This window comes from Saccostrea echinata, unplaced genomic scaffold (assembly GCF_033153115.1).
Source record: "Saccostrea echinata isolate AGI-Se365-2 ecotype Australia unplaced genomic scaffold, CSIRO_AGI_Sech_v1 ptg000002l, whole genome shotgun sequence".
Lineage (NCBI taxonomy): Eukaryota > Metazoa > Mollusca > Bivalvia > Ostreida > Ostreidae > Saccostrea > Saccostrea echinata.
The window spans coordinates 26,751,713-26,776,267 of record NW_026889751.1 but is presented as its reverse complement, the minus strand read 5'-3'; the positions used below and the strand labels follow the sequence as shown (position 1 = coordinate 26,776,267).

Genomic DNA, 24,555 nt, shown 5'->3' with positions numbered 1-24,555 from the left:
TATATATTCATTGATCTCCGTATAGTGCACTGCAGGTCACTTCAAATTTTGTTTTTGTGTTGTAGGTTAAGAAATCTGAGTATTAGTACACCTTTCTGTCGTATTGATGCCACACTAGCTGTGAGTGAAAAGCTACAGTAAGACAGCGTGAGCTAAATTTTATGCCACTGCTTAAGATTATGATTAAAGGCAATAAGCTACCTCTGCCCTAGACCTGACATATATAATCCTCGGCCGGGGAAAAGAGAATTTATAAATTTGAAAGGTATTTTTTTCATTCTTTTTGACTAGACATTTTAAAAAATATTAATAACATTTTACATATATTTAACATCTTAAAATACATTTTAATTAATTAACAATCATTGTCTTTCCAACTGGCAACCAACACCTGTTATAACATACATTTCAAATAAAATGCTGTTAGCCTTTACTGTTGTAGATGCCTTGATATAATCCATGAAAGAAAGACAACTATACATGTAGTTGTTGGGGTTTACTTATATCACTTTGTATGTATGCCATGAGTATTAGTTTACTTATTAACAGTAAAATGTTTCTGTTCTTCACATTTTAAGTTTCATTAAATTTCTTTCAGCTTTTACATTTTTACCAGCTTATAAAAGCCTTGTGTACGAATTGACCTCTCATATTACTAATCAAACAACATAAAACCTTGTGTACGAGTTGACTTCAGTTTTGTATACGAATTGACTCCTTGTGTTCGACTCGGTTTGTGTTCGACTCGGGTTTTGTTCGACTCGGGTTAAGTACTACATGTAGCTGCAGAACTGTAGCGCTATGGTTTTATATTTAAGTCTTTGACAATAACACTATAGGTCCCGAAAGCAAATATTGTGCAATTTACAGCGCAAGATTTTCTGCGCACGGTAAGGGAGATTTTCTCCACTTTCCAGCATTGGTCAATCAACTACTTTTAACTCCCTAATACTAGATATGTTTTTAACCAACCTGTATATTTTATCCCCCTCCTTATCCTTTATAGTTGTCTCTTCAGACCAATTTTAACTCGCTTGTTTTGAATTTTTGTCGGATGGCAGAAAATTGAAAACAAGCGATTTAATTAGTCTGAAGAGAAGATTGTAAATTAAGGGTTAGGAGGTGGATAAAATACATGTATATAGGTTGGTTAAAAAATATGTCTAGAATTAGGGAGTGAAAGGTAGTTGATTGACCAATGCTACATTAAAAGTGGAGAAATTCTCCCTAACCGTCCGCAGAAAATCTGGCCACAGGTACCTAGGATAATTATTACAAGCATCCCCTGCCAACCGATCACACTGGCTTTGCGCTGTTATTATTGACCATGCAGCTAAACAAGGAATTCCATTCATAAAATTAGTATGAAAAATATGGCTTACAACTGATATAAAACATGTCAGTAAAAATTCGACTCAACAAAGTTTTTGACTTCGAAACTAACTGTAAAGCTTGTAGACTTTTATTTGTCTTAATACACAAAGGAATCATTTCCTATCGTCATCATCACCACCTTTGTGTGAGCATCTGATGGCGTGTGTTTCCAGGTATCCATTAAACAGCGCATTCCAGGCCGTTGTAAATTCGTCCTCTGTAACTTCTTGATCCTCTGGAAAAAATAACATTATAACGCCATTACAGCGAGTCCTACAGAGTCAAAACTTGCAAGTGCATGTTTGAATTTCTTTATCGCAAATAATAATTTAAAAAGTTTATATTATGATTTATGACGCTAAACTTCAGATTCAAATGACAATTCAAATGACACTTGCAAAATATCGTCTTAGAATATTTTTGTCAATTGATATATCACTATTTGACAAATGTATATTTAGCGGACATATCAGGGAAAGCGATTTCGTCTGTCCGTATACAGGATAATATTAGAAAAACCCTAATACCCTAATTCTTGTTATTTCCGTATTAATAAAATTACAACCTACAGATGATCCACCTAAAAGATTCAATATTGACGTGTTGGCTTAACCGCAACTGCCTCTCTCCTTCACGAGACCCTTTCACATAATCATGTTTTGTTTCGGTCTATCAATACTGTGTAAATTTGTGATTGGCTGTCTGACCTCGATATCGCGAATACGACGGTTGTGTTCGATGTGTAAATATCAGTGTGTTCGATGTGGATATATCAGTGTTTACAATGAGTAAATATCAGTGTGTTCGAAGTGAATCTCTGATTTATATTAATGTCAGGATAGCCTGCTAATTTGGAAAATTTTATATGTGGAACATTTTATCACTATGTGCATATGATAGTATCATGTAATAGAAAATCTAAAGGTGAAGTTGTCAAATTATTGCGATGCCTTAATCTTTCAGTGTTTGGGGTATTCGACATACTAACTGTTGAGGCATAGAAGTTCATTACTTGTACTATAGTTTGTCACTGAATGACAAAATAGATGAAAATGACAATGATGTTCTTACCATTGACATCAAACAATCTGAAGAAATATGTGATTTCGTCAGTATCTATGTGTCTACTTCCGTCTCCGTCAATCTCCTTGAAGAAAAAATGAGCACCGTTGTCACAAGGTAAATGCCTTGACGCCCAAGTTGATACAAAATGTTGCTCTGAAAAAAAGTGAATTATCAGACGAAGGGACAATGTTCAAAGTATGGCATACAAGACTAGTGTATATGTAGCATGAAAAGATTATAAAAAAAAATATATTCATAGTTTTCTAGTGAGCATGGAAAAGTTCTAAATTTATGAAGCATCCAATCCAAGACTTCGAAAAAGAGACTGAAATTCTAAATTTACAAACCATCCAATCCAAGACTTTGAAACAAAGTCTGAAATTCCGACAGGCTTAGGACCTTAACGCTATGAGACGAGACATGGACATTGTGATCAAAGTGACGAAAGAGTTCCTGGGTATAGTCCGTGTCCGAGTCGGCCAAAATAACAGCAATGCTGCAACATTATTTCATTCATTGTTTACTTTGCAAAAAAGCAAATATCCGCATTCTCGAATTATCTGCGAAGAATGCAGAAATGTAGGGCTGAAATCAAAATGACAAGAATTTAAAAGGATTTTACTTACCTTACAAGAACAGAAAAAAGCCCAAGATGTGTCATTGTGACCGCTATATCGAAGTGTTGATTGCAAGATAAAATGACCGAGATTTCTTATCTTAGCTTAGAACTTTGTGTTGACCACGAGTGAAGATACTACTAGGCCAGATTGTGTGGGAACACCATCCAATGATAATTCCATGGAGTTAAGAAGTAATGACCTTCTGCTACGAAAGATAACTCTGACATGGAGGACTGACTTTCTGCTAAGAGAGATAACTCTGTAATGGAGAAAAGACTCTTGCGAAGCGAGATTGACTAGCACCTACATGTAAGGGAAATTACTCTTAAATAGAGGATTGTTACCTGTAAAATAGATAAATCTGAAATTAAAGATTGACTTTCTACTAAGGAGTCGCCCACGTGGCGCAGTGGTTAGAGCGTCTGCTCTAGAGTCGCGGAGTAAGGTGTTGATCCTTACGTCGCGGGTTCGAATCCCACTGCGGGACGTGGAGACCGGTCCTTCGGATGAGACCGTATAAACCGAGGTCCCGTGTCGCAGTAGGTGCTGGCACGAAAAAGATCCCTCACTGCTCAATGGCCCTCAGTGCCGAGTATAGGTAAAAAATTTGTAGCCCTCCATCGGCAAGGGTGGCGTCTCCATATGAGTGAAAAATTTTCGAGAGGGACGTTATACAACAAACAATCAATCAACCAATCTACTAAGGAGATAACTCTACATGTAAAATGGAGGATTTGTGCTCTCCTAGAGTTTGTTTGCTTGTTTGTTGTTTTAACGTCCCTCTCGAGAATTTTTCATTATATGGAGACGTCACCACTTGTAGAGAGATAATTCTGAAATGGAGGACTTACCATCTGTTAAGGGATATAACTCTGTAATGGTGAATTGACCTTCTGTTAAGGGAGATAACCTTGTGATGGGAGATTAACCCTCTGACAAGGAGATAACTCTGTAATAGAGGACTGTATCTTTGCTAGGACAGATAACTCTGTAATGAAGTATTGAACCTCTGCTATTTAAAGGGAAATTACTCTGAAATGAAGAAATGACCCCCTGCTAAGGGAGATGACTCTGAAATTGAAAAATGACTCTGTTAAGGGAGGTAAAAGTGTAATGGCAACTCTAAAATAGAAGATTTACCGCTTGCTGAGAGAGATAACTCTGTAATTGAGAAGAGATCATTTGACCCTCTGCTAAAGGACATAACTCAATAATTTAATAGAGAATTTTATTAAATATTTAACTTATTTTTTTTTCAGAATAATATGATAAATTTGCATGGATTCTTTTTTAAACCAGAAGGCTCTAATGAGACTGTAACTCTACTGGTTTTTACTTAATTAACAAAGGTACAGAAACGTAGCAATTAGACTTGAACATATGGCAACAGCACTAAATGAAATAATGATCCTTGGTTTAGTCAGATTTTAATTGCAAAGTTGTTTTAAATACAAAGTATAGAGTAACTGTTGTCCCAACAAGTAAGTTACTGTAAGTTGTATCACAAATTCAAAGTATCTTAAAATTTTCTTTAATACATTTAACACAAAATTGACATTTAAAAATTATTAGAATTAGAATCTGTATTTCAAACAATAAATTCTGTTTCTCATTTGTGTGTAAAATAATCCAACTTAGAGACATGCTCTATCATATTCCTGCATCCTTCCTTTTTAATTCATGACTGCTTTGACTAAATATTCCCATATGGTGATATTATTGTTGTTACTTATTTTACATGTCATTTGTTAAAAGAAATAGGCAGTTCTTGTGAGACTTCTTAAAAAATATACCTGATATATTATTTGGTAGAAATTTTTAAATATCTGCATATTTCATAATAAACCAAATGTGTGAATACAGAGATCTTTCAAAATTAAAATTCCACTTTTCACTGTAAAAATCTTGTTTCTTTGTCAAAGACATTGTGTGGAAAAGTAACACACATTTTATTTCATGACTTATAAAATGTTGTATTATTCTATGCTGGAAAATTAAGTCTTCTTTAGTTGCTCAGAACACTATAGAGTATCACACATTATTTTCTTTTTATTCCCATACAGAAATTCTTCCTCAGACACGGTTAATATTTCACATCCGTCAGAAGTCACAAGAATCGTATGTTCAAATTGTGCCGATCGACTTCCATCCTCGGAGACCGCTGTCCATCCATCATCCTCCAAAATGGCCACCATATCGGTTCCCTCTGACAAAATTGGCTCTGAAGTTAAAATTCATATAATTCCATGATATATTCCATAACAAACCTTTTATCATGCATACAATTCTATACATCAGTAAAAGATAGGTTTGTTTTTTTATTTATTGAGAAAATTAAATCATATAAATTCAAAGGTGTAAATTTTGAGCTTATCTATTTCATTTTCAGCATGTTCTACCAGCCATTTACTACCAGGAAATGTTCAAAGACAACAAAGTATTGGTGAATACTAATCATCTAAATACTTGAAAAAAGGAAATCACATGCAAAAACCATATTCAATTAATTCAAATTGGCTATATATTAAAATATTAAGAATGCCTAAATTGATTATGAATCAAGTATTATATATTAGATTTTGTATTTGCTGCTTTAAGGGTAGATCACCTTTAGTGTAGTGTTTAGATGGTCCTGAAAGATGAATCATCCAAATCTTCTAACCCTAAAGTTGAGAATGATTGTATACAGAGAAATTTTCGCCATTTTTTTTTACCCCTTTTTCCCTTGTTGCAGGTGGGTAAAATTAAAATTGAGCAAATTCAAAGAAAAAAAAAACCCAATATATCTTTAACCTAACTGTTTCTAGGTAAATTCAAAATGGGGCAAAATTCTTTGCAAGTGTTGTTGGGGAAAAAATAACACAGGGCAAAAATAACCCTGCTGTGTATACAGTATGTTTCCTTTATGAAATTTTTACAAATAATTTGCCTCAAACTTTACACCATATGATATAGTTAATTTGCTTCCTGACAGAATATGTGGCACACAAATTTTACATATATATCTACCAACTAAAAAAGGTACATTTTAGTGATAAGGACACTTCAATAATCTGGATGATTTGCCTTCGAACACAAATATTCTGGTTGATAAGGTTTGGCTGTATCTAACCAGAAAACCAATACATGTAGTTCAAGTAGCCTTCTTACCAATAGTGAAAGTCATCCCCTCCTTCATTATCAAGTGCTGTGAATCGAAATCTTCTAAAGCTGGAATAAAACCAATATATAACCATGAATGAATTAAATCTTGTCACTTAAAATTAACTTCAACTGATATGAATTTAAAAGTATGTTTCAAACATAATGTCCTCTATGTCTGCTCCCATGGATTTAAGATGCTTTAATTTGAATCCATTTTAAAATATACATTTGGAAACATGTCATCATCTTTTTAAAATTTTGCAAATATATTTTAAAAATTAAATCACTCAAGAGAACTCAACTACCCAATAACCTTTGATGTTTCCATATATCATAAATTATATTATTAACTACAAATGTGAGTGATTTAAACAAACAATCAACTAGTTGACTAGGCAGATGAATGGATAAACATGAGCGTATGACGAGTGTAGATTGGTGATGGTTGGAAGGGGGGGAGGGGTAAAATAAACTTTACATTGTACAAATCATCTGAAATTGTTTGTATAATAGGAACTTACGAATATGCATGATTTCTGGTGGTGAGTGGAAGACTGATCCTATACCATGTCCGCAGAATGCTGGAATAATGGAAAACCCATGTGACTGCGCCAAATCTCTGTAATGAAAGGAAGGGGTTTTTAATTACTTAAAATAAACACATGCACAGTTTACCAGAAATTTTAAAAGAAAAAAAAAATCAGGATAGAATAAGATCAACAATTGTACTTTGAATTAAAAGATGATTAAAGACTTTTAAGGTGGTTAATATAGTTTGATATTCCAAAAATATATATTCATTAGTATTGGTGTGAAGATGTCATAAATGACATTTTTTTTCTGGTTATAATCAAACTTTATCAAATAATCTGGAATTCTGATGCTATATGATCGCCAAATACAATATTTCTGAAACGTACCTCAGAGTGAGTTTACAATGATCTAAAGAAATATTGGCCCATTGCTAAGGAAGAAGGGGGGGGGGGAGTGGCGGGGGGATATGTGCAGAATAAATTGTAATGTCTCAGTAATGACAGTAAAATATTGTAATGTTAAGCTTATACTTCATGAAGAAGAAAGACTATTGTTTAATAAAGTGGATAATGATTTGGGATTTCAGTCTCCTCATGACTGTCCCAACCTGTTTAGTTATAACAAACCCAGGAACCATGTTCGAAAAAATTTGAATCTATAGTCAATAAGCCCAATAAATCTTGGAATCTTTTTTTAATGATCCCAATCCCTTTTTCTTTATTTCTTAAAATTTATCTCCTCCTTCAAACAAGGCAAAACTCTTCATTGAAACAAATTTTAATATTTAAATTACTAAAAGATGGTTTATGCCAAGTTTGGTTAGAATTTGCCAATTTGTTCTGGTGAAGGACATACAGTCAGACAGAAATTGGACATTCTTCAGTCAGAAAAGCTCACTAGAACCTTTATATCAGTTATGCTATAAACAAAATCATGTTTGTGCCTGATCTTAATTTGGTATTTGTTATCTTTGGAATGTATGTCAATATATACATGTATCAATGACCACAACAAAATGTACGACTGGACATCCAACTTGATGACCTATAAGATTACAATATGTAATACTAAAATAAGTATAACAACAGTTATGATAAAACTCAGACAAACCCACACATGATTAGCTGACCAGCACTGGCCAGGTGAACTTTTGATTGATAATTTAATATACTAACTGATTCCAAAATTTGGCAGTAGCATCATTTTCTTTTTTTTTCTTTTTTAGAAAAAAAGGTTGTTTATGAACATTCAGTGCATATCCTATGTTAAGGCCAAAAAAAAAAATATTTTTCATTTCTCAGGCACTGTCTCATTAAGTCAAACACTCCCACATTGATATTCATTTCACAAACTGAAAATGGGAGAATCTACTGGCAAGATGAAAAAGAAAACTGAGTTACCCCCCTTAACACCCATATTTATGTAAAGCCAAAGTAAAATATATTTCTTGTTATAACAATATTCTGTCAATATAAAGCTTTTAATTTGATGGTTTTAATAACATTATTTATAGTTTATTTGAAAAGTATGATCATTAATTGTTGAAAAAAAGAACTCTTGCTCCAATACTAAGAAACAAAAATAATAAAATCAAAACAACTGCCTGCCATATTTAATTTGGAAAATGTTGGTCCAAGAGCTTCTAATTTTTTTTTTCTTTGGTCTAAAAGTGCACTTTTATGCAGTGCAAATAAAATTTTGAAAAATACTAACTTCTATAAAATTCCATTTTCTATCTTCAAGGAGTTATAATAGAGTAGCATATAACAGAAATTTGAAGAAGAAAATAAACTTCAAAAGCTGAAAGCTCTATATTTGAATAAATTGCCCACAAGTATGCAAGGAAAAATATATGCAAAAGATGGAAAGTTATGATTGAAATAGCAAATAATTCAAGCTGTATAAATTAAATTACTATCCTAAGGTACCTGTATAAGCAGTGACCTACTTTTACTTTTATAAGCAGTGACCTACTTTTACCTATGTAAGCAGTGACCTACTTTTACATGTATAAGCAGTGACCTACTTTTACATGTATAAGCAGTGACCTACTTTTACCTATGTAAGCAGTGACCTACTTTTACATGTAAAAGCAGTGATCTACTTTTACCTACGTAAGCAGTGACCTACACTTTATTAGCAGTGACCTACTTTTACCTATATAGGCAGTGACCTATTTTTACCGATGTAAGCAGTGACCTACTTTTACCTATGTGAGCAGTGACCTACTTTTACCTGTATAAGCAGTGACCTACTTTTACCTATGTAAGCAGTGACCTTCTTTTACCCATGTAAGCAGTGATCTCCTTTTACCTGTACAAGCAGTGACTTTTTTTACCTGATAGCAGTTCCAATGGCAATAATTTTTTGTCCTGGTCTGCACTGCTGTATACCTGCATGCAGACACTGTTCAGTGACCTGAACCAATTGCCTGGCTTTTTCATCCACTGAGCCAATCATGTATGTTTTGGAGACATCGCCATGCATGCCATCTTTATAGATCTACATAAAAATTGAAAACAATTACATTTTTATACATGTACAAATAAAAACTCCATGAGAAAGCTTTACTGGTTTTGCAAATTTAAAAAAATCTAGTTTTATATCTGTCTGAACTTTCTGTCCCAGAAAGCTACACTTCTATACAGCTGTCTTTTTCAGAATACTCTATTTGCTCAACAAAATGTGAAAAACAATTAAGAAAAACTGAATATAAAATTACATGTAGAGATATACATGCATGTACATGTATGTAAATACAGACTAAGAAAATTCTGGGTAATCCTAGGGTAGTTTGCTACAAATCTATGGCAAACCACCCACATAAATCCTGATTTTCATCATCATAGTTGCTCACCGTCACATCAACATTTACGATGTCTCCATCCTCTAGTGGCCGGAGATCTGGTATGCCGTGACATGCCACATTGTTGACCGAGGTACAGATGGATTTGGGATAGTTATTATACAGAAGTGGAGATGGATAAGCTCCATTATCTATACACATCTCATGTACAAATTCATCTATCTCATCTGTTGTCATTCCAACCTGTTTTTTTATGAAATGAGTTATAGTTTTCCATTGCGAACAGATGAAAATTAGCTGCACAAAATGTTATATCTAGCTGAGCAATATCTGAATTTCTTCAGTGTCAGACATAATTTATATATTATAGTTATTATTAAGAAGTTTACATTTAATAGGCTATTGACACTTGCCTTTAACTGTTTTCCTGCAGAATCAAGAATTTTTCTAGCAAGTCGACATGTATTTCTCATAGTATGAATTTGTTCCTCATTTTTGATTTCAATTTCTACTGGCTTTGGTCCTACCACTCCCGTTATTGCATATGGAGGTTTTTGTATAAAGCTTGGGACAACTCTTGTTGGTGTTGTTTTATGTGGCAGCACAATGCTGTATATATATATATATATATATACGAGGGGTTATCAAAAAGTTCGTGGACTGACGCGATAACATTAATAATATGTAGTCTTTGCTTACAAAATTTATGCGGAACATAAAACAACAAAAGTTTAAGAAATGTTGAAAATTTTAGCTTGATAAGTTGATAATTTGCCAAATTATTCTAAAATTAAAAAGACTTTATGTGATCACCCGGCGCTGTCGCCGTTTAGTGTCATGACGTCCGCTTAACGTCATTGTTTCTTAATGTCCGCTCTCTCTACCTCATACACTTATCTTGATGAGATTACCTGGAGTTAAGTTAGGACTTAAACCCGTCTTATTTATATGAATTTACAATGTCATGAGCAGCTGTTTTCAATGCATATAATATTGTAAATGGATCTTTATATGGGGAAAGATCCTCACTTGATTATGCCAGAATACTTAGCTTGTTGGAGTTCAATTTCTACCACACATGATCAACGTCACTTTTCGACGTGACTGACTTTTGACACCCTGACTACAAATCGACACTAGCTGTGCATATTTCATCTCTCTGAATCTTTTTAGGCATTAAAAAACAAGTACTCTGGATGCATTTTATTTTTCTGTAGCCAGTTTAAACATTCCTTAGGTCAATACCAGTTTTTCCAGGACCGAAACTCTATAGAGTGTTTGAAAAAGAAACCCCTCCCCCCTTTTGACGTTATTTTCAAGCCCATAATTGTTTGGACACTCCATATAAAATTTACGATAAAATTTCATAGAAATTACAGAATGGGGTAAAAATTCCAAATTTTACTGAACAAATGTGTCATACCACATGCCTGAATTAACGAGATTTTCTGATGACAAATACTCATATCTAAAGAGTTTTTCTCAGTTACACTCAGGTAGGAAAAAACGTCATATTAGAGGTTGCGCCGCCTGGACATACCTTTGCTTACAAAAACACTAACATTTTATTAAAAAAATAAAAATTATGATTTATGGTTTATTCTATAGATAGAAAGGATGATGCTAACTAAATGTGTAAAAATTCATTGATGTACCTAAAGCGGTTTTAATTTTATCACGCTAGTCCACGAACTTTTTGATAACCCCTCGTATATATATATATATATATATATATATATATATATATATATATATATATATATATATATATATTATTTATATATATAAATGTACAATAATCATGGACATTTTTAAAGATTCTCTGCATAAAACTTTTATATGAAAAATGATTAAAGAATGAATTTAAGAAATACATGAACTACATTACAAGTAATTTAATTCATTCTGAAACATGAAAAAGTGATTAAGGGGTTGACCATTTGATTCAGGAAGGGGGGGGGGGAATTTTGGAAATAAATTTTCTGTCTGAAAATTTTGAAATACCGGGTAAATCTGTCCTTCACTGGCAAAAAAAAAAAAATTTAATAAGATCTTGATCTTGACTGGACCCCCCCCCCCCCCCCCCCCCCCCCCGAAAAAAAAATCTTAATCTGTCCCAGGTCATCTTAGAAATAATATTCTGTCCTGTGAAGGCATGAATATAAATTAACAATCTTACTGAAAATATTTGCTAGCCTCCATCTCCTTTAAGAATCAATTGGCCATCCCTAATTTAAAATTTTATAATTGATTGACTCTATACAATGCATAAACTTTCTAAAAAAACAAAACAAAAAAACAACAACTAAAAATAGGACATGCTACAACTAGCAATACCTTGTACATGTACATTTAATAAAAACAAAAAAACTTCATCTTTCATACAAACAAAATGTATGAGTGAATACCTGAACTTTCCCCTTTTTATTTGCTTGTTAATGATGGGAACTCTGGATAGCACATGTGAGAACACAGAATGTGCTTTTGCTGCATGATACATACAGTATGTAAACTTTCCTCTCATTCTCACACCTGTAAATAACACATATATATTATTTATTTACGTCTCTATTTATAGGCCTACTATGTAAAACACTTTTTTTCTTCCAAAAACTTTTTTGAGGGTTAATCATGATAAATCGTAGCTTTTAAATGTACATGCAAATTTCAGTTTTGCATAACCGCGGAATACCATTTCCTCAAACACTTTAAAAAGGTGAAGTTTCTCTTTAATCAATTTAGTGTCCACAGTGGTACAATGTACATAGCATAGTGCGGATTAGAACTAGAAGTTGAATGTCATATCAATGTAAATTCTGTGATGGAATTGTATTATCTTTGTTGGATATATTATCCAAGTCTTCATCGATGGGAATGATAACTGAGTGGGTACAATAAAAAGCCACCAAGTGAGCAAACAGAAATGTTACCTTTTCGCTGATCCGCAGACGAGGTCAAACTGAAAGTAGACATCGATTTGAGGCCGCATAAATCAAATGGCTTCAAATTAGATAATGAATTCAAATAGATAAATCTGGTTGTCAGAGAACAAAAATGAAATAAAGAAATGAAATAGAGTTCATTTGAAATAAAAATTGAAAGCTGACTTTTAAGTTCAAGCATGAATTTTTAAGGTGATGTAAGTGGCAGTTGAAATTGAAAGTGGAAGTTGAGCACCTGTCGACAGAACCGGTGCAGTGGAGAAGTTAAACATAGCATGTAATGTGTATTTTATTGTGTTTCAAGCAGTGTGAAGACGGTCATATGTAAATTTTTTGTCAGTTTGAGTTTATTCTTTGGTATTTAGGCGCATGCCATATAAGCTTTATTTTTCAAATGATAGATGGAAAAAGTTTTGACAACTCACCAATCAAAATCGACCACATCAGTAGATATGAAGTAACAATCATATTTAAAAAAAAAATATTAGTAAAACTCATCTTTTCTACAGATCATATGTACAGTGCTGAACTTTTTCTTAAATATATCTGTCATAAAGTATAATACTTTACCCTCTGTAAAATTTGTACATTTACCGGGGGTATTTTGTAGAAATGGATCTACGTCTCCTGCTGCTAATCGTAGGATCTCTATTGATTGTGGAATCAAAGAGAGACAATGAACTCTACTGTGCAGGTAACTTTATAAGTTGATGCAGTAACCTTTCAACAAGTGAATGAAAATATAAGCAAAACTGACCACCTACCTCCAACCCCACCCCCCACCCCCCAATTTTTTCACCATTTTTTTTTTTTTTACTTGTTTGTAATTTTCTCCCCTTGGAAGAAGGTGTGGCCCTTCATTTGAACAAACCTGAATTCCTTTTATATATCCAAGGATACTTTGTGGTAATTTTGGTTAAAATTGGCTTAGAGGTTCTTGTTAAGAAGTCAGCTAGATTGATAGACAGATGACGGACAAAATGCAATCAGAAAAGCTCACTTGAGCTTTCAGCTCAGGTGAGCTAAAAATCATAGCTTTCAGCTACTAATTGCATATTGATGTTATGAATTCTATATAATTAACATTGTTCAAGCAATTTAAAAAAGATCAAATCACTGCAATGACAAGTTTTCATGCTATTATAATTATTAGGGCAGCTGGGATGATAATACATTTTCTACATTGATTTGTTCCATTATACGATACATACATATATATATATATATAACTATATCTGGATTTGGTTATCAAATCTTGCTTTTGTATTTGAAATGAACAAACTAAATGTACATGTACATTGTATTTCTTCACAAATAAGAATAATTTATTCATAGCAGCTGAATATCTGTTTTAAAACAACTTTTTTGTCACTTTTAATCATGGTATTATCGATTTCTTATTTATATTTAGTATAATATTTATTTTATATATTAAATCCAAAATTAAATAAATGAAGAAAAATAAGTCTGAAAATTTGTTTGCGATATTTTGATATTTCTACATATTACCTATTAATATGTGTATCACCATCACACAGAATCAATAATTTGACATACAGGTATTGTCCCAGTCCTAAAAATAATGTATCTTATATATTCCTAGAATTATAAGTTTATGACTATTTTTCTGTCCAAATATTTTTAAAAGCCTAGGTTACAGTAATTTCATATAGATAACAGTGGAGTAACATTAATTTTTTTTGTTGTAAATTTTATTTTGATGTCAGAATGGTGTAAATATACATCTGTTCAGTCTCTGTCTTGTAGTTTGCAGGGCATTAGCTGATGAAGTTAACCACAGTATTTCCTCAGTCAACTCCAAACAGAAAGTTCAAGTTGGCAGCTTCAGAGTGGACTCCAAAGGAAACCAGAAAATTATGGAGGTAAGGCCAAAAAAATAATAGTCTTGTTTCCTGCTACCAACCTGAAAAAAATAGGGTAGGTAGGTAGGAAAATTATTTTATTTTATATTTTTATTTTTTTTTCCGACAACATTTTTTGGATATGAACTAATAAAAGATAAAATTAAACATGTCACAGGTCAATATTGTCTTTCAAAATTAAATTTCATGTCTTTTTATGCACAACTCAAGTGGTATTTTATGAAAGTCCATATTTAAAACAAGAATTTCATGAAATGCTTGTTTTGTGTTAACACGGAAACGATTACGGTGACAGAACGATGAAATTTTTTCTTCCAAAACTTAAAAAAAAACTTTAGGGTCGGGTGCAAAAAAATAGGGTAGGTCAGGTAGCAGGAAACAAAACTATTATTTTTTTGGCGTAATTAAGTTATACAAAAAACATACTGTATAGTGGGCGAATTTAAGACAGGGCGAATTCAAATAAAAAAAAGAATATTTTCTGAAACAAAACTGTGACTGGGCAAAATTAAAACTGGGCAAAATTGTTTGCAAGTGTGAAAGGGCAAAAATAATTCAACACAGGGCAAAAATAACCTTGTATACAGTATTCATGTATTGTAACCATTCATAATTCATAGGCAGTAGGCACCATCATCTATTAATTTTCTTTGCTCCTCTAAATCATGTACACAGTCACTACTGAAATGTGTTTATACAGTCATTGAAAATTGTTTTATTTCAGAATGAGTACATGTTTTAGATATAATTTCAATTAATTTCTGAAAATACAGTTGTATATTTTGCCTTACAGGTACCCTATGCAAGATCTGAGGTTCATCTTACAGAGGTTTTTGAGACAATTTGTGAAAAATTCAGGCAGTATGGGAATACAAAAAATGAGATAGGAAAGAGAAGTATAGTAAGAATGGTTTCCAGGGATGGCAAACCTTTGGTGCTCAAAGACATACAGATTACAATGGAGGGGATGAAACTATTAACACATACGGTAAGGAAAAAGTTTCTTTCTGCAGTGTTTTTGATTCATGAAATATGGACACCGGACAATCTTTGCTTCTATGCTCTATATTAATCAGAGATGCATGGAAGATGCTTCTAGTGTGTTTCATTGTACCAGTCAAGGTTTCAGATGCTGCAATTTCAGCTGAAGAATGACCAGGTTAATGTTTTTGGAGCAGGTTTAAGTTCTTAGAGCAGGTTAAAGTTTTTGGAGCAGGTCTTATTTCCAAGTAACTATAAGCCCTATATTGACCAAACTTGCATGCACACTACTGGACTTGCTTCGGATGTTGGATTTGACCTACATTTTCCGGATGAGTGACCAGGTTAAAATTTTTAGAGCAGGTCTCATTTCCAAGTAACTTTAAGCCCTATATTGACCAAACTTGCATGGATGATACATCTAAGGATGCTGGATCTGACCTACATTTTCCAGATGAGTGACCAGGTTAAAGTAAACTATAAGGGCTATCTGAACCAAACTTGAATGGATGATGCATCACAGGATGAACACTCTCAAACTTGCTTCAGATGCTGGATATGACTTACATTTTCTGGATGAGTGACTAGTTTAAAGGTTTTAGGTTAGTCAAGGAGTTATGGTGTGCCATATTCAGGGACCCAATTCAATTAATTGACACTACATGTAACTTCCACATTGGCCTACAGTCAAGAAATCAGTCAAATGACAAGCAACAGAAAACTTAATAATTATACTGTATAACATAGTCACTAATAACATTAAGATTATTTTTCTAATAATACATGTGACACGTACCATTATTATATAATCTTAGTGTGAGACAATAGCGGAGGAATATGAAGACCAGATAATCCGAGCCTTTCGAGATGGAGAACTTCCAGAAGTGGAAAAGAAAGTGTGTGGAGAAATTGCAGGTAAGTCGTAGATTTCAACAGGTAGTGCTATACAATGTAGCTGTCATATGTTTCATTACCAGAACACTAGTACCACAGATTTTTCATTACAGTTACTGTTGTTGAAATTGACATTTGAGGGAAAAAAATTAAATTTTATAACATACATTTACTGTAAAATCACTAAACTTGGGAGTTTAATTTTCATGGTTTTCAAGATTTAAGGAGACCCACAAATTCATGTCCACCACCAAATGTAAATATATTTATCCCATGTTTACCCCTTTATCCCGTGGATATGACTCATTGGATATTTTTTCATAACCTACAGTTAAGTGCAGTTGTGACGTCACAATGGTTTTTGTGTTAGAGTGATGAAGTAAAATAAAGTGGAGTCCTATATAAAATAGTGTAAAACATTGGTTGTGAAGTATTAAACATGGGATAAAAAGAATCTCCCATGATTTGTAGTTGGATATGACTTTTATCCAACTCGTTGTGTGTTTTTATCCCCTCGCCAAGGCTTGGGTATAAAAAACACACAACTCGTTGGATAAAAGTCACATCCAACTACAAATCATGGGAGATCCTATATATATAACTACTACAAACTTCTCTCAACCACAAAATCAAATCCCCACAAACCGATATTTTTCCCTCAAACCTTGAAAAATTGCCCCCACAAAGCATGTGACTTTACAGTATACTAATCTCACTTGTCTTAACTCTTCCAAAAATCTACACAGAATACTGCTCTGAGGAAGATCTGAACACCCCTATGCCAGAACCGGGTCCAGTACAGGAATCTCAGAAAGTGGAAGATAAAGAGAAGGAGGAGGAGGAAAATGAAGATGAAACAGATGAAGGCATTGAAGAGGAGGAGGCAGAGGAAGTTGTGAAGGACTCTGACAAGAAAGAGGAATTATGATGAAAATTATAAATCTCTAGAAGAGTTGTCTTTCCTGTAAGGATTCCATATTGCTCTCTTTCAATGTGATTTCCTTTTTTTATTTTATTTTTTTCTTCAAATTTTCAAAGGCATGTTCAAAGTAGACATAATTATATGAGTATATTAATACACGCCATAGATGAATTGATACTATGTCACAAAGGGGTATTAAGAAGGATACATCAACTAAATTGGAAACAAATTTCAGATACATGTATAAATATGTCATTAAGCTCCTTTTATCGGTCATCTACATCATAACATGCATGTTTTACTGCACAGATGCCCCCTTTTCTAATGATAATGTACAATGCAATCCAAAATTAAAGAAGTTGTTTTAATTGGGATGATTTAAAAGGGAACTTTAAAGAGCATTAGGAAAAGGATGGGTAATTTTAATTTCTGGTTAAACACTTATTTTCAAAGCTTTTTATGAAATTTACAACATAAGGCCTTTTTTGAAATTTTGTAACAAACCTAGAATCTTAGACAATGAAGTATAGAATGGGCAGATGTTAACTGAACTGAGTTTCGATAATTTACATGTATAATTTTTAAAGTATATATTAAAGTTCAGATCACATTTGGTAAAAAAATTTCACTGTATTATGTTATGGTTGGATTTTGGAGGTGTATTTGCTTTCACTTGAAATCAACTTGATCATCGTTATCATTTTTGTAATTCAGTTAATGACAATTAATGTGTACATTTCATGAGGATGAATGAGAAAGTGAGTTGCCTGATTTTTCAAATTCATTTGATATATTTTATTTTGAATGATTGTGTTCAAGGAATATATGTTAACATTTCATTTAAAAGTTACAATTGTCTCTTGATTTTCTACTATATAGCTTTATGTACAGTGTACTTGAATTTCTTCGACACAGCTCTTCAAATGTATTTAAATCACTAGCATATACCTTTTTGTTACTGCACTCAGATTTTACAAGTGATTAAATGTATGTGATGTACATGTATATGTACATTTAATTATTTATGCTTGTAGATTGAATTCTTGGTTCAAGGCTTTTATTTTATATTGGGCATTTTGTAGGGTACGTGTTTATTTAAATTGTGAAACTAATGTTATTTTTTAAGTGATTCTATATGAAGTCCTATTTTCTTCTGTACTTGTGAAATGATTAATATATAAATCAAGGAATAAAATTATAATATCCTTTCTACATATAGAAAGTTACTTTTTTATTTGAATCAAAAATTCTTCAATATAAAAAAGAAATAGGTAGACATGTAAACTAGGCAGGAGTCCACTTCTGTGGGTAACAATTTTACACAATTTTGCATTAAATAGATGGGGTATACATAACATTCCAATATTCTTCTCCAAGTTGAACGTAATTGGTAATTCATATTTTATATTCATAGGTATTATTGTTGTAACTGACTATAAAAGTTTTTTAGTATAAGCACAATTTATTTTCATATAAAAGGTTAAAAAAAAATTCTGTTTTATTTGTTTACCTAATTTAATGGTGATGATACTTTAGTCCTTTTGCACAGCTGCTTGTACATGCTTATTTATCAGTTTATGATAATGTTTATCAGTTGATGAGAAATATTGCCCAACAGGTTAATTTTTAGGGTGCTAAATAATGTATGTTTTACAGAAATTTCAATACATCATTATAATTGATATGCTGGGTAATGAGCTACTTAAGTGAGCTTTGCTTTCAATTTTCTCGTTTTCATTGACATGATCGTATTCGGAATCTTCTTTCATATTTGCTTATTAGAACAGAAGACCAGAAGGCTCAGTTCATTTCTAATATCAAAAGATTTTGTCAATTTTGGATAGACAGCAATGGCGGATCCAGAAAGGGTCCATACTTCATACTGACTCAAAAAAAGAAAAAAAGAAAGAAAATCCGACGATTAAAAATGTCATTTTGACAAACGCACACACACACACACACACACCCTCTCTCTCTCTCACACACACACACACAAACAAAAATGAAATACCAAAACAAGCAGGAACTAAAACTGTTTAAACACCATTTCTTTTCATTTTTCTTTTTTAGGGGGGGGGGGGGCACTTAACATGGACAAGCCTCTTTACTTTATTTTCTGTGTTTCCAGGGAAGCCCGAAGTCATTTTTGTTGTTGTTGTTATTTTACTGTTAAAACTAAACTGAAAATCAAAGTGGAGGGGGGTGGGGGTGTTCCAACCCCTTGTCAGGCACTTTTCAGCAATTTGTTGGAAAACGTGGAAAAGTTCTAAAATTGAACTTTAATTTTAAGTTTCAGATTTATGCTAAAAGCACTGGTCACTTGAACAACGGCAAGTAAATTAACAATTAAAAAAGGAAAGAATTAAATATGTAACTTGCACAGGAAATGTACGTTTTGAATTTTACCCAAAGCGTTTATTTCTATATAAGGTTAACTGACACATGCAGTTGAAAGCATGAATTGTAAAGTTCATGGGCCATATCCAGGGGCGTCGGCAAGTATTTGACATTGGGGAGGCGAACTGGATCGAAAAGGGGGGTCCTAAACAACTTTTTGTGACATGAACTAAATAATTAAAATTTTCATCAAAATCTTGATATTTTTCTCATTAAATCAATAGCTTTGAGGTATTTTCTGATTTAAAAAAGAACAATTAAACATGCAATCAAAAAATGTTTTATGTATTTTAAGTTACATGTACTATAATAAATAAAACAAAACCGGAATATTTTTAAATATCTAGGAGCTAGTGAGTTGTTTTTTTTTATTAGAAACAGCATAGAAAGAACTTTGAAGAATTTACGACGAGATAAAAATTAAAATGCATATAATTTTCTATTATTGTATAATATTTATCGTTACTTACCGAAAGAATGCATAATTATGAAATTTAAATTGAACAGGACGATTAACAGAAATACGTATGACGGTATAAAAAAAAAACAGCTGAAGTTGTTTTACTTTTACCCAGTGTTTCAGTACATGTATTTTGCTTTAATGTAACAGCTTACAACTTCGATTCATCAAAGATTTTCAAACATCAATAGACCAATTCATTATACTATGAACAGGTTCTTTTTTACGAAGGGGAAGGTGTCAGGAAGGGGGCTCCAATTTTTGCCCAATTTCTCAACTTTTTCTGAGAATAGTTTTTTTTTTTTTTTTGCTTAAGTTTCCATATGTAAAAATTCATTCATTTAGACGCTGCTCGCCCCCCCCCCTCCCCCTTTACATACACACTTTTTGTTGCTGTTAGGTCGAATTCGGACAAATTCCAGCATTCGAAAAGAAAAAATAATCGGAATCTTATAGAATCTCCACCCCGCCTCCCCCCCTCCCCCAAAATAGAATTTCCAAAAATATTGCTACAGTGTAGCTGTGGGCCTGATGGAGAATTTGTAGCCAACTTGCACGGAGAGCGATGGATACCATGCCTATTGTATACGCACCCGCCAGGTACAGGTATACACGTACAGTATGTACATTCCAATTTGTGTTTGTAAACAATAGCTTTCACACTTTACCGCTCCATCGACCACACATTACCATTATTCTTGCGGCTTCATTGACCACAGATATTGCCATTACAAATTTTGTATTTCTTATTCAAAATTTCCTTTTCTTTCTTTTTTTTTTTTTTTTTTTTTTTTTTTTTTTGGTTGCAAAATTATAGGGGCGGCGACTGCCGCCCCTGCCGCCCCTTTGCCAACGCCACTGATATCTTGTAGTCAATTTCATACACGTAGTAAAGCCACCCCAACTTTTTCCCCCCAAAAAATAACCTAGCTTTTAGTGTTCACGAAAAGGCTAGTCCCCCCCCCCCCCCCCAGTCAAATCAGGGTGATGCGGTAACACAACCACCCCCCACAACTCCCCCGACGAAGTAGGATTTTCGAGTTTGGACAACTTTATTTTTGTCAAACTTTTTCAGGTCAGCTGCAATTTAACTTTTTTTCTCGGGTTGCTTTCATTTTTAAACGATACTACGTGCCTGTTTATTTAACCAACACGTTTAAGTTGCAAGTTGCCGTATAATTAATTATTCAAACGCGAATAATACTTTATACAGACACGTGACAAAAATTCTGTTTTATTTTCGCTTTTTTTCTCAAGCCATAAAATACTACAAATATGAAATTTCAACACACATACATGTAAGTCTGTTCTCAGGTTATGGTCTTGAGAATGTGAATGAAAAGGTAAAGGAGAATAGAAGGTTTTTGTTTCGTTTTTTTTTTGTTTGTTTGTTTGTTTTTTGTTTTGTTTTGTTTTGTTTTGTTTTGTTTTTTTGTTTTGTTTTGTTTTTGAAGACTGTAATTGTAGGACAGGCGTACTAAATGTCTCTACAGAAAACGCGCCAAATGTAATAACGTGAATTCCATTGTGACGTCAAAATTGCGATAAGCATTTTAAAAAAAAATCTTAGTGAAAATTGGATTTGTTTTGATGAATTGAAAGAAAAACATGGATTTTCCAATGTTTACTGGAGGTTTAAAAATGCGTAAAATTTTAAGGTATTTGTATTATCTAATTTCTTGATCTCGAATATTCCGAGAAATGTATTTTCTCATGGGATTCAATAAAAAAAAATACCTATAGATATAAATTTAAAAAAAAATTAGATATCTTTAAATCCTACCGCATGTTAAATAATTTAAGATAAAAAAAAATGTTGTAAAGTAAATGGAATGTAATAATTTGATGACGTCATCATCGCAACCGTTGCTGGAGGTTACGTTTTGTTTATCCTCATAGTTACACCACGAACTGTAGCGTGCGGACGTGTGTAATTTCAAGCGATTATTTTTATCGATATCAGCTTATTCAGAGCGCTATTCAAAAGACTAGATGAATCAAGACAATGCTAAAATGGTAATTTTTAGCATTTTGGAAGTTTAACGGAAAATTTTGTTAATATTTCTTAGTTTTTAAGAAAAATGTGCATGTACCCAATTTTATCGACTCATAATTCCGATCACAATCTCTAGATTCCCTACTATCATTTGAAAAAAAGCAAAATTTTGGGAAAATTTGATATAATGTGTGTATTAGGCCCCTGAAGTATGGCATCAAAATTGTTTTAAACACCTCTACCCCAACCCCCTTTTTCTTTATATCCGACAGTCTATATATATATATAAAGGATAAAACGCCAGAATTTAAATGAATTATTTGGATCGTAGAATAGACATTAAGGTAATTATTCAGTATCTTCCTACCTTCCTGTCAGGCATGTTTTAAATGAGGCATGCTGTATTTTCAGAGGTCAGGCGGTGCATACAGTTTTGCACTGTCGTCTTGTAATGCTGAACCATACCACCAGTACCGGTACAATTCAGCTTACCATTCCACTCGTCAAGTGACAGTGACCACTTCTCGTTCTTATGAGGTAAATCATTGAGAAATGAAGATAAAAGAGTGAGGTTGTGCCCCCCCCCCCCAAAAAAAAAAAGAAGGGGAGGATGGAGCTTTTAAATTTTTTCATGAACTTCCAGATTCATTGATACATGTATTTAAAATTTTATATATTTCTAAATAATAATCAGAAAACTTTGTCAACTGTTTTGAATTTGCCTCTTAAAATTTTAATAATTATTTCTCAACTTTTCCAGAGACACCAAGACAATCGCATGTCTCCAGGGTACCAGACATCTGTGGTAAACATCCCGTCGGCAAGACAATATTGTGTCTCTGATCCTACCGAACAGTACTGTGACAATGACTTTGATTCGTACGAAAGGTGGGGTACAGCCGAGTGCAGTTGGGGGTATCACAGCCATAGACATTCCACACACAACTCCGTGAGTGTATTTAATCTGTAGTACAGACCTACAAAATGAATATCCTTGTAAGTCAAGTTACTCAGGTAATTTATCATACCTCCTAGCAAACCAAGAAGCATATAGCTTTTAATTATTTTTCCAGTATGAGCATCATGGCAGCCCAAGCACTGATCACGTGATTCGTAGTGGTGTTCGATACAACCCTTACAAAAAAGTCACATACAAGGACGGAAAGGCTGAGGTAAGTGCTCCTTCAAAATTTAATTCTAATAGCTATCAAAAGGATCATTTAATTTCCTAATTTTCAATATTAGGCCATCTTTAAAATAATGTGTGTTTGCCCTCTCCCGACTCAGGGTAAATTATTGGGTGTAGGTAGGTGGGAAAATCTTTTTTCCAAAAAATTTCAATATATTTGTTGACGGGATAAGAGGAATAAAGAAAAAATCGTGTCCTGGAATGTTAAAAAAAGTTTTTAGTTTAGCCATTTTAGTCAGTCGGTCAGGAGAGGGCAACCAAACATTTTTTTTTAAAAGATGGCCTTAATTACTTCTTTTCTTAGAGTCTACAGAAAGATGTGTCATCTTTATTCTTTCCTTTAATATTCCCCTGTTCATCAGTACTTATTCTTAAAAATACTTAAATGATGAAACATGATGCATGACCTTTGTAATTGCAGCCTTTCTACGACATCAAGTACAAATCTCCACTTTTCCGTTTGCACCTCTCCCAGCAGCCAATGCGTTTCCGGTGTACGAAATCACGTAGACAGTGCAAGAGAGAACCTGGGAAATCTTAAGTTGTTGTGATCGACCAGGAGTCAACATGAATTGTGATGGGGAATCTGAGTTGTGATAGACAAGGGGGAAATCTGAGACTATTGATATTTGGGACAGTGCAATTGATATATAATTTTTAAGTGCAATAATTTGAATTGAGAAATTATTGTGATATGAATATTTGAATACAGATGAAATGTGTTTTTGTCTTTGGTAAATCAAATTGAGTGACAATCTGATATAGCATGCTCACCACCAAGTCAATCGCTGTTAAAAGTATGGGGAAGATGTACAGTACTTCATTATTTTGCCGTTTAAAGCTCTTCCAATATTTCTCTCCTAAATGAAGGATAAGTATAGAACGGAAAGAATAGATGAATGGTCCTGAAGTCCCAAGAATACAAGCACTGTGTTGTCATTTCCCTGAAATATTTATTTAGCGGTGGTGATTTTTTTCTTTTGATAATGTTTTAAAATTTTCAAGCTTTAAAACTTTAGAGAAGCTGTGATCGGTTTCATTTTTCTCACTGCAATAGTCGCAAGAAACATGCTACCTGCAATAATGATATCCTGACATAAAAAAATATGAATACCTGTAGAAGCAGGAATCGCAGAGTTGGCATGTCAATACCTACACTGTAACCGTCTCTCTTTGTTTTTTAATCTTTTACAAAAAATTGACAATTTTAAAAATGCTTTTCACATAATTTAAAAGCATACTTTCGAGGGGTGTTCGAAAAGTTCGCGGATAATGCCAATCTTTGTTATATTATTTAAAAAAAATTCAAGATCAGCACATTTTCGTATGAAAAAAAATATTTTTTTTT

General features: G+C 33.1%; 4 protein-coding genes across 4 annotated transcripts; 2 read left to right on the top strand and 2 right to left on the bottom strand.

Moving 5' to 3' along the window:
* Window positions 1–1,472: 1,472 nt before the first annotated feature.
* On the bottom strand, window positions 1,473–3,238 carry LOC133202178 (uncharacterized). The gene is made up of 4 exons (XM_061337957.1): window positions 3,066–3,238; window positions 2,787–2,935; window positions 2,446–2,592; window positions 1,473–1,609 (listed from the first exon to the last, which is right to left on the bottom strand). The coding sequence occupies exons 1-4, from the start codon at window positions 3,098–3,100 to the stop codon at window positions 1,488–1,490; spliced, it is 453 nt and encodes a 150-aa protein (XP_061193941.1). The 5' UTR covers window positions 3,101–3,238; the 3' UTR covers window positions 1,473–1,487.
* A 1,696-nt stretch (window positions 3,239–4,934) lies between these two features.
* On the bottom strand, window positions 4,935–12,078 carry LOC133202171 (methionine aminopeptidase 1D, mitochondrial-like). Its single transcript, XM_061337944.1, has 7 exons — window positions 11,952–12,078; window positions 9,957–10,152; window positions 9,595–9,786; window positions 9,076–9,239; window positions 6,725–6,822; window positions 6,210–6,269; window positions 4,935–5,280 (listed from the first exon to the last, which is right to left on the bottom strand). The coding sequence occupies exons 1-7, from the start codon at window positions 12,065–12,067 to the stop codon at window positions 5,081–5,083; spliced, it is 1,026 nt and encodes a 341-aa protein (XP_061193928.1). The 5' UTR covers window positions 12,068–12,078; the 3' UTR covers window positions 4,935–5,080.
* A 1,001-nt stretch (window positions 12,079–13,079) lies between these two features.
* Window positions 13,080–18,317, top strand: LOC133202160 (protein canopy homolog 2-like). Its single transcript, XM_061337936.1, has 5 exons — window positions 13,080–13,179; window positions 14,253–14,368; window positions 15,162–15,356; window positions 16,165–16,264; window positions 16,990–18,317. The coding sequence occupies exons 1-5, from the start codon at window positions 13,098–13,100 to the stop codon at window positions 17,169–17,171; spliced, it is 675 nt and encodes a 224-aa protein (XP_061193920.1). The 5' UTR covers window positions 13,080–13,097; the 3' UTR covers window positions 17,172–18,317.
* A 4,063-nt stretch (window positions 18,318–22,380) lies between these two features.
* Window positions 22,381–23,882, top strand: LOC133202148 (uncharacterized). Its single transcript, XM_061337927.1, has 4 exons — window positions 22,381–22,555; window positions 22,779–22,967; window positions 23,092–23,190; window positions 23,629–23,882. The coding sequence occupies exons 1-4, from the start codon at window positions 22,415–22,417 to the stop codon at window positions 23,746–23,748; spliced, it is 549 nt and encodes a 182-aa protein (XP_061193911.1). The 5' UTR covers window positions 22,381–22,414; the 3' UTR covers window positions 23,749–23,882.
* Window positions 23,883–24,555: the final 673 nt, after the last annotated feature.

What these genes read in the sequence shown, in the direction of transcription:
- LOC133202178 (XM_061337957.1), bottom strand. Translation starts at nt 3,100, where the DNA reads ATGACACATCTTGGGCTTTTTTCTGTTCTTGTAAG. An exon ending in CTTTTTTCTGTTCTTGTAAG is followed by an intron (nt 2,936 to 3,065) that starts GTAAGTAAAATC and finishes ATAATGTTGCAG; the next exon opens with CATTGCTGTTATTTTGGCCG. An exon ending in CAGATTGTTTGATGTCAATG is followed by an intron (nt 1,610 to 2,445) that starts GTAAGAACATCA and finishes TATTTTTTCCAG; the next exon opens with AGGATCAAGAAGTTACAGAG.
- LOC133202171 (XM_061337944.1), bottom strand. Translation starts at nt 12,067, where the DNA reads ATGAGAGGAAAGTTTACATACTGTATGTATCATGCAGCAAAAGCACAT. An exon ending in CTGCAGGAAAACAGTTAAAG is followed by an intron (nt 9,787 to 9,956) that starts GCAAGTGTCAAT and finishes ATAAAAAAACAG; the next exon opens with GTTGGAATGACAACAGATGA. An exon ending in TCGTAAATGTTGATGTGACG is followed by an intron (nt 9,240 to 9,594) that starts GTGAGCAACTAT and finishes ATTTTTATGTAG; the next exon opens with ATCTATAAAGATGGCATGCA.
- LOC133202160 (XM_061337936.1), top strand. Translation starts at nt 13,098, where the DNA reads ATGGATCTACGTCTCCTGCTGCTAATCGTAGGATCTCTATTGATTGTG. An exon ending in GAAACCAGAAAATTATGGAG is followed by an intron (nt 14,369 to 15,161) that starts GTAAGGCCAAAA and finishes TTTGCCTTACAG; the next exon opens with GTACCCTATGCAAGATCTGA. An exon ending in TGAAACTATTAACACATACG is followed by an intron (nt 15,357 to 16,164) that starts GTAAGGAAAAAG and finishes ATATAATCTTAG; the next exon opens with TGTGAGACAATAGCGGAGGA.
- LOC133202148 (XM_061337927.1), top strand. Translation starts at nt 22,415, where the DNA reads ATGCTGTATTTTCAGAGGTCAGGCGGTGCATACAGTTTTGCACTGTCG. An exon ending in CCACTTCTCGTTCTTATGAG is followed by an intron (nt 22,556 to 22,778) that starts GTAAATCATTGA and finishes CAACTTTTCCAG; the next exon opens with AGACACCAAGACAATCGCAT. An exon ending in GACATTCCACACACAACTCC is followed by an intron (nt 22,968 to 23,091) that starts GTGAGTGTATTT and finishes TTATTTTTCCAG; the next exon opens with TATGAGCATCATGGCAGCCC.